The sequence below is a fragment of the Catharus ustulatus genome, chromosome 4, assembly GCF_009819885.2.
Source record: "Catharus ustulatus isolate bCatUst1 chromosome 4, bCatUst1.pri.v2, whole genome shotgun sequence".
Taxonomy (NCBI): domain Eukaryota; kingdom Metazoa; phylum Chordata; class Aves; order Passeriformes; family Turdidae; genus Catharus; species Catharus ustulatus.
Genome location: NC_046224.1, coordinates 60,923,451 through 60,932,895, shown reverse-complemented (window position 1 = coordinate 60,932,895; position 9,445 = coordinate 60,923,451). Strand labels below are relative to the sequence as shown.

Here is a 9,445-nt window from a genome sequence, read left to right as displayed (position 1 = left end):
CCCAGAGCCCATGGCTGGTCACACAGTGGTTTGAATTAATACCCTCAAACCTTCGGAAGGTGCAATCCGTGGCCAGTAGGTTTAACCAGGTTTTGAGTTTTGGTGGGACTGAGTGATGTCTCAGAAGTGAGGGCAGCACAGTTTGGCCTCAGAACACTATTCAGGGCTAGATCCAAAAGCCTGCAGAAGCCAAACCTTTGGATTAATTGCACTGTAAAGCTTGAGCTGACATTTACAGGCCTCTCAAAGCCCACAGCCACATTTCCCACTCATTACATTGCCACTTCTTATACCACTCAGTAGGAAAACCGTCAATAAAGCAACCATTCATTTCAGACAGAGCTGGCCAAGAGTGACAGCAGAGAAACCAGACTCCAGAAAATAACCAGACAGAATAAACCTGGGTAAGATCCTTAAAAATTATCTTTAATTGATGCCAAGTATGAACAGATGAACGAGTACAGAAGCAGGTAAAACTGCATAGATGAAAACTATGCATTTCAAATAGTTCAAGAAATCATAACATCAGATGTTCTAAAAATGGTAAGTCAAACAATTTCACTACTTGGAAGTAAAACGAGCTGTAATGTGACAATGAAGTACATACTTGACCCAAAGTATAAGCGATTGGTAAATGGTGGAAATAAGTACAGCTGTGTCAGCTTAAATGGTTTGTTGCCCTGATGGTGCACTTCCATATGGAGACTATCCAGTTTATATATTTCACATCGGCAATATTTGATCTTTAAAGTCAGAGGTATGTCTGAGAGGCCATTTACAGTTCTATTGACAGCTGTTATTTATTCATTTCAAACCGACATACTGCAAAAAACCCAATGTTGTACATGTTAAGGAAAGGAAAAAAATATTTCATCATAGCAGGTTATAGGTAAGGGTTTGCTGAATTTAGTCATAAAAATATCATTTTTACTTTTGTACAAAAGTAAAATATACATTTGATCCCAATTACATCATAGAAATGTCACTGAAACTATAACATGGATCAAAGACTGATGCACCTAAAGGAACTGAATGCAGCGTCTTCATTTTATTATAGAAACTAGAAATGGAAGATCATTTTTTTTATATATATAACTTGTAGTGACATTTGCTAGAGCCTGTGAACAGGTGAAATATACAGAATTACATAGATATTAACAGAAACCTTGAGACAAATTTCAGTTAAGACCTCAGTTTCATTTTATTTCCTTTGAAAATATCAAAGCATGCTATGCCTTGACAGCATAAATTGTTGACCTCACCGGTGGCAAGTTCACCTGTACTGAGTGAAACTGTAGAACACCCTGAAGTTTCTTTTTTTTTTTTTTTGCAGATACAAATACTGACACCTTTAAGAATACTTGATAAGCATTTCAGGAAAAAGGAAATTCCCTACACCTGATTAAGTAAATCCAGAACAACAGAAAACAGAAAAAGAAACTCAGCCTGAATTAAGTCCAACCAAAATTGAAGTGTAGGTCCCTGGTTAAAACATCTCAAAAAAGGAGCCTGTTCCAGACTTGCAGGCAGCAGGTCTGGGACAAACTTGCCCTGCTGTGCAATTGCAAGGACAGCTTTGCAGTTCCGTCCAGCTCTGCGGCTACAGAGGCTAAATCACACCTTGGAGCTGACTCTGCATCCCTGTGAGTCTGAAATTACTCTGAGGATCACTGGCATCAGGCTGCTGGAAGCCTATAGGATCAGACCATTCCTGGAAAAGCTGCAGTGCCTCCCTCTTCTTCAGGTTAGGGGAAAAGATTAATCCAGAATGGCACCCCTCAAGCAACAGTTATCAAGGTAGTATTTGGAAAGGAATACATTCTCTCCATGTATTGCATATGTATACTGAAGATTTCGCTCTAAAATACCTTTTCCTAATAAATTTCAGATGTTCTGACCTAGTGTTGGTTGTGTTTTGTTCAATAAATGCGCATATAAGAAACTGCACTGTTCGAGTGTGGACTATGGAAAAGTGAAATTCACCCTCAGTTCCTTAAAATCAGCAGATTTTGGGGTTACACTTGGGCTTCAGCTCTCTCACAGTACAAACTAACTTCCTGTACTTCTGCCTAATGAAAACCATCGTCCCTTAGTAAAGAAAAAACCCTGTCAATACAAGCTGCCACTGCTCCTGCTGCTGCAGCCTACAATGAATGATAGACAGCTGGTTTGCTGAGAAGGGTCTGAGCTCTGAAATCTCTGCCTGGGCAAAAACCACTGCTGCAAACTGGAGGGCTTTGGCTGGATTTTGTCCTGTCTCCAGAGCTTTGTTTTGTCTCACAAGTGCTTGTCCCTGTGACTAACAGTACATCAGGCTAGCAGTTCTGTAAAGTGGAAATTCATTTCCTTGGGCCACCATTGTTTTCAGCTTCCCCAAGGCAGCAGGGTGGATTATCCTCACCAAGGTGCAGACCAGGAACAAAGGGAGGGACTCACCAGAACTGGCACCAGGATCAAGTGTTAGCTTTCCCCTCAGTAAGCCAGGCTGTGAATCTGCAGCACTCGTGTACCAAGAGTTTTGGTGCACGTGGGCACCCCCTGCACAATGGGGTCACTTCCAGTACATCTAATGATTATTTACTACAGGCTTATCTGTCTGAATGGACTTGCGAGGCAGATGAGGTAAACTGCATTAAGCCCCATTGTGTTCGGAATTAAAGCAGCCTTAATTCAATTCAGGTTACTTCCCTTTCAAAAAGAATGACTCCAAATCAGATTAAGGTTGCTTTAATACTGCAACAGAATGTCCATGCTGGGCTTTAAAGCAGTTTAACAAATCTACTTTAAATGCACACCTTTCATTAACTCGGATTAGTTTTCCTGAAGTCCCCAGAGGAGACAAGGCTTAGGAGACCTCATGCATGGAATCTTCATGGATGCTGTGACCTCTCAGCCTGGCTTACTGCACTCTGATTCCTCATGAAGGTGACTAAAGCCATTTCATGGCCTATAGGGTTTGAGCTCTCAGCAGTCCTGCAGCAATCCCTCAGTTCTGAGAAGGAGCAGGGTGCAGAGTCCTTCATTCTCACTTTCCCTGGTGCTCTAGAGCTAAGAATGGTAGAGCCAGATGGGGAGTTCTGGCAGGGATACCAGCCTATGGGATTCCTGCCTGCTGACTCTCTGCTTCATTCCTGCCTCTGCACTGCAGTGCACTGCTGCCTTGCCCTTGCCAGGTGAATTCCCTCACTGCTTTCCCTGAGTGGATGAAGGAAAAGCTGCACAGGACCAGCCAAGAAGCACAGAGAGGCAGTGGGTGGTAGAGGGGGCTTGGGGAATGACTCCTTCTGCTGGAAAAGCCGCCTTCCCCTCATCAAACTAAAGGCTGCCCTGTCCACTGGGTTTCCTGTCCAGCATATCGTGGGCATCGCTTCCAGGAGGTCCCTACCAAAGGAATTCTCTTGACTCTTTCAGAGAAGCATTACACTGGCCATCAGCTCATTTCTAGACCTCTTCCAGTTACTTAAAAAAACCCTTAGAGTCCACATGTGGCAAAAAGAAACACAAGGGCCAAAAGGGAAAAAAAAAACAACAAACCAAACAACAAAAAGAGATAGAAAAATAAAAATAAATAAATAAATAAATATATTTTTGAAAGGATGCTTGCTGATAAGAACAGGCAGTTTGTTAAGTGCACCTTCAGGCCCACAAAGACATTTCAGCACTCCTGTGTAAAGGGAGTAAGAACCTTGTTTTTGTGGTTCATTATTTTTGTGTCAAACTTGTCAAACATGCATGCCTATGCTACATGAGGTTAATTCCTGTACTCCATATGGGTTGAGATCCTTTGCAGTGAGCTATAAATGGACAAAGCAACATTCAGGCTCCCCAAAGCACGAGTTCTTATGATCCATCCCGGTCTCCTGACAAAGAATCGCTGCATGCAGCACTTTGCTCTGTGCAAAAGTAGAATGATCACCACCCTGCACACTGAATTAAGGGGTGCACACCCAGCTGGGGCAGAAGGAACCCAAGTGAGGCCTCATCTCCCAAAGGCATCCTTCTGATCATCGCTCCCATAGCACTGAACTGATTATTGCTGTTTAGTTTAGTCAGGTGGTGGTTTTAAAAGCTGAGTGCAGCATTCAAGTCCATTTTGACATCAGAAGTCATATCCTACAATTCAAGAGTGTGGGAAGATCAGGATCACTGGAATTTAACGGGGAGAGAGGTGTGCCATGGGCAAGGGTGTGAGCAGGGGACAGGAAAGAAGCTTTACAACATCTGCCTAGAGGATGTAATGCCCTGTTGTATCTGATGCTTTGCACTTCTTGCAGGAGTTGGAGCTCCCTCAGTTCTTGATCCTTTTCATTGCTAAGATTCACAGAAGTCACACAGTGAGAAATAAAGTCAAGTCTTTCTGGACACCTGGCAGGTCAAGCTTGTGCGTTACTGCAGAGTTAGGGTTGGTTTTTAACTCTAAATGCCTCAATTTTATCTCATATATACATGTGTCTGCATATGTATGTATGTGACACACACAGGAGCAGACATACATATGTATATATTTATATATTTGTACACATATATACATATATCAGAAAGGTAGGGGAGGAAAGGATCTGTACAGCATGGAAGGAGATGTGTTCAACAGCAGTTGGCCACATGCTGAGTGCAGAATGAAGATCCTCAACTTTGTCCATTTGAAAAATTAAGAATAGTGCCTATGTTTGTTCAGATCAAAGGTCATTATCTTCCAGGGCCTAGCAGTCAAGGCTGGCATGTTGCAGAAGATACCTTCTCCTAGCAGTGCTTCCCTCACCAGGAAATGATGAAAGTAGAGTAAGATCAGGGGCCAGAAAGAAGAGCATGGCTCAAAGGCTGTGGTGGGATCTAAGATGTGAAAGCGGAGGGAGCAGACAGGGAGGGGAGGGCCCTGCAAAGCCTTTCCCATCTACCTGCTGGGGAATCCAAGGGAAAGAAGAGCACAGTCCTCCAGTCTGGTAGCCTGACTGGGCGATGCCAGGGCTCCTGTTCCTCCTGCACCCTGCCCTGCAGGGACCAGCTGCCAAAAAACCTCCTCAGAGAAAGGAAGGGCAGATACAGCGTTGGCAGTGATGCCTCTATGAACAACCTGGGGGAACCTGGAGCCTTCCATGGACACAACTATGAGTTATTTGGCAGAAGCCCATGCAGAGCCCTGCAGCATCACACTGGCTGGGGAAGGAAGTATTCCACGGGCACTGGTGGTCTCTGCCCGCCTCTTCTGCATCCCTCTCACTCACACTCGATCTTTCTATCCCTAAACCCTTCTGTGCTGTGCCAGCAGAGAGCACAGGACACTCCTGACAGTGGACTGACTCCTTGTCCTTTCCCTTGGTGTCTCTGATCCACTCAGTTCCTGGAGGCACTTTCAGCAGTTTTGGGGGGTGTAAGATAAAGGCACTGTGCAACTCTCTCAATCAATCTGCTGAGTCTCTTCAGTGAGTTCTGGGGGGGATACAAAAAAGTCTCAACTGATGACTGCAAAAGAAACCAGCTGCTGCAATTTGGATGCATGTAATAGATAAGTTTCATTTACATTCTGAGAATGCACCAAAAAGCATGCATCTGCACCTTTCATCTATAGAGGATACTAGGTTTTTAGGTGTTGCTATATATAACTTGACTTCTTAATTTTCCATATAGCTTTCCCTTTAAGGGATGGGATACGTTCCTTTCTGACAACGCCTGGACAAAAGCCAACACATTTCCCTGAGCAATGCAGGAAAACAATCAAGTTTCTCTAATCAGTTCATTCAGGCCCTCAGTCTATCAAGCGCATTTTTTTTTTATTTTTATTGTTATCATTATTGTTGTTATTATCATCATCATTATTATTATTATTGAGTTCATGCACTAATTAATTCAAGTTACACTTTAATCAAATAGGCCATAATGCTGAATATTTGAACATGCTTTGATCTCCAAAAGTTATTGTTCCCATTTGACTAACATACGCACTTAAATACAGTACTTTAAATTACTAGTCAACGATTTAATAAATTAAGGAGTGCACTTCTGGTGAATGCAAATCAAAAAGTAAAAGAAAAGAAATGAAAAAAAGAGAGGAGAAAGGACCTATTTTTAGAAGATTCAGTTCAAACGAAAGCTTATCCGCTATTGTCTGAGGTAACGTTTCAAGCATGCGATCATAAAATAAATAGTATCAAATTCAAACATGCTTATATTAAACTCCATTGTGCTATCTTGCAACAGAGGGGCTTAAAGTTTTGTATCCAGTTCCGAAGGGGGAGATGGGGAAAAGTGTGTTTCTATCATCTGCATGTGAGAGAACTTAGCAGCATTGCAGATGTTTTGTCTTCACTTTTGTTTGTTACTCTCCTTTTAAGATATTTCTTCTACGGACAGCAAAAGAGACCAGGCTTAAGTAGGTTTTTTTAATAATGTGCTGTGTGGATCTGTAGGTTGGAAGGATGGAATCTTTCACAGAGGGGGCGGAAGGAAAATTTGCACTCCTTCATAAACACCACGGCAAACGCTCGCCGCAGGTTTTGGCTGATCTTTTTTTACTATTGTTATCTGATGCACTTTCTTGCAACTGTGCAGTTTTGCAGAATATTTTTACTGGAATCCATGCATATGCTTAATAGCTCTAAAAACTGTCTTGCTTAGTTTAAGATAACTTTATCCAAAAAAAAAAAAAAAAAGCAAAAAGAAAGAAAAAGAAGAGATGGGAGAGGAAAAGTTTAGGTCTAGCATAACGGCTTAAAACTAAACTAGTTCAAATGGTTATTCTTTACCAGGTGGAAAATGTTTTTTTGAAAATAAGCAAAATTTTATCTTTCATGGATCCTGGAAGCTTCTTTATCGCAGAGCAAAGATTTGCAATGCAACAACGCATTTACGAGGTAAATAAAGCATTCAAAGACTATCAGTAAAGCATCTACAAAGTGTGACTGTGTCACTAAAGTCTTCAAGCTGTGAGTGGGGATTTTGTTTTGTTTTTTGTTTACACATCAGTCAGCAGCTTGCTTTTATTAACGCAGTTTTGGTTGGCTACAGTGCAGTTGCCAGTTCTGAGATTAGCCTCTCTAAAATTGTCTATGCTATTATTCATATCCTCTTCGATTTCCATGTACTCAGATTTGCTGATTGTGGAGGAGCTGCGGCGACTGAGATCACTGTCAGATGCTAAATTAGGGGAGCTAACGTGAAGTAACTGAGCCTGTTCTTCCCCTTCTGTTTCTCGGTGGTAGAAGTAGTTGAAGTTGGACACGATGACAGGTACAGGCAGGGCAATTGTCAGCACACCAGCGATGGCACACAAGGAGCCTACGATTTTGCCTCCAATTGTCACAGGGTACATGTCACCATAGCCCACAGTGGTCATGGATACCACCGCCCACCAGAAAGCATCAGGGATACTTGTGAAATGAGACTCAGGTTCTTCAGCCTCAGCAAAATATACCGCACTAGAGAACAAAATCACCCCAATGAAGAGGAAGAAGATTAGTAAACCTAGCTCTCTCATACTCGCTTTGAGGGTCTGTCCCAAAATCTGGAGGCCCTTAGAGTGCCGGGAGAGTTTGAAGATTCGAAAGACTCTTACCAGTCTGATGACTCTCAGGATGGCCAAGGAGGTGGCCTGCTCTCCTTTCTGAGTCCCCTCCCGCTCGGCCATCTCGGTGCCCAGGGTGATGAAGTAAGGGATGATGGCCACAATGTCAATGAAGTTCATTATGTTCTTGAAGAAATCAGTCTTGCTAGGGCAAGCAAAGAAGCGCACCACCAGCTCAAAGGAGAACCAGATGATGCACAGGGTCTCCACCACAAAGAAGGGATCTGTGAAGATGTTGGATTTGTAGACCTGGGTGGTGTTGTCAGTGCGGTGCACTGTGTACTCCTTGTCCTCCTTCAGCTCAGGCAATGTCTCTAGGCAGAAGATCACGATGGAGATGAGGATCACCATGACAGAGACTATGGCAATAACCCTTGCCGGCCCAGAGCTCTCTGGGTACTCAAAGAGGAGCCACACTTGGCGCTGGTACTCCCCCTCCGGCAAGGGTCTCTCCTCATCTTTAATGAACCCTTCATCTTCCCGGAACTTCTCCATGGCCTCCTCACCCAGCTCATAAAATTTGATCTCCTCAGAGAACATGTCCAGGGGGACATTGACGGGCCGGCGCAGCCGCCCCCCGGACTGGTAGTAGTAGAGGATGGCGTCGAAGCTGGGCCGGTTGCGGTCGAAGAAGTACTCGTTGCGGAGCGGGTCGAAGTAGCGCATGCGCTTCTTGGGGTTGCCCAGCAGCGTGTTGGGGAACTGGGCTAAAGTCTTCAGCTGCGTCTCGAAGCGCAGTCCCGCAATGTTTATCACCACGCGCTCACAGCACTCGTGGTCGTCGTGGGCAGCGGGCTGGTAGCTATCCTGGGGGTGGCCAGGTAGCGCAGAAGTCTCGTCCATGTTCTCTCCAGCCATCACGGTCATGGTGGCACACGGGAAAGGGGACCAAGGGGCAGGGGAGAAGTGAGGGAAAGGGAGGAGGAGGAGGAGGAGGAGGATGGAGGAGCACAGAGAGACCCAGGGCGGTTCAGGGGTGGGGGGATTGAGGTGGGATGGGGAGCTTGAGGAAGGGGTGGATGTGGAGCTTAAAGGATGGAAATACCCAAAAGGGGAAAAGAGAGGTGGGATGAAGGGAGAGGCATCAGGGATGATGGGAGGGTGAAGAAAGAGGGAAGAAGTACCTTTAGGGGGGGCAGAGGGCAGGTAAGGTGAGGGGTCCTGTCCCCCAAACCGGGAGGCTGAAGGTCTATGGAGTGCACCCCCAGGCTGGGGCTCCCCTCCCCAGCCGTCTCCTTTAGCCTTTAACTCGATCCGTCCACTTTTCTCGCCGGCTCGACCATCGCCGCAGCTGCTGTCACGAAGCTACCACACACACACACACATGCACACACACGCACATACACATAAAATAAATAAATAAATATAGAAATAAATATATAAATCACGGGCTGGCTGGGAGGCGAGTCCTTGCAATGCCAACTCAGCAAATTTCCATCACCTGCCTCTTCCTTCCCCCCCCACCACCGCCACTGCCCTGGTCCTCTCCTCTCTTGCGCTGGGGAGGGAGGAAGGGTTGGAAACACTCTGCTTTGAAGGCGTAAAGCTCACTTGCAGGATGGAGGCTGCCAGGGAGGAGAGAAACAGAAAAAACCAGCCCCCAAGCCCCTCCACAAACACACACACACTCAGGCGCAATGGATTGGCTTTCGCACCGGCAGGAACATCCCGTTCTGCCCACTACGGCAGCACATGCGGAGTTCTACGCGTTCCTACACATCCCCCGACGTGCACCGAGGCCTCCGAGGCAGGAAGGTGCCCCGAACTCATCGGGAGGGCTTCCCGGGCAACTTCAGCGGGCTCAGCCCTGCAAGGAGTCTCCCGAGCACCGCGCATCCCGCTCTGGAGACTTAGCTGAGCACTGACAACTTCATCACACCAACCGAG

At 45.4% G+C, this 9,445-nt stretch overlaps 1 protein-coding gene across 1 annotated transcript; it reads right to left on the bottom strand.

The window, feature by feature from the left end:
* Positions 1 to 405: 405 nt before the first annotated feature.
* Positions 406 to 8,580, bottom strand: LOC116995369 (potassium voltage-gated channel subfamily A member 1). The gene has a single exon (XM_033058049.1). The coding sequence runs from the start codon at positions 8,423 to 8,425 to the stop codon at positions 6,950 to 6,952; it is 1,476 nt and encodes a 491-aa protein (XP_032913940.1). The 5' UTR covers positions 8,426 to 8,580; the 3' UTR covers positions 406 to 6,949.
* Between the last annotated feature and the right edge of the window lie 865 nt (positions 8,581 to 9,445).

Excerpts from the sequence above, each read along its gene's own strand:
- LOC116995369 (XM_033058049.1), bottom strand. The coding sequence starts at position 8,425 with ATGACCGTGATGGCTGGAGAGAACATGGACGAGACTTCTGCGCTACCT.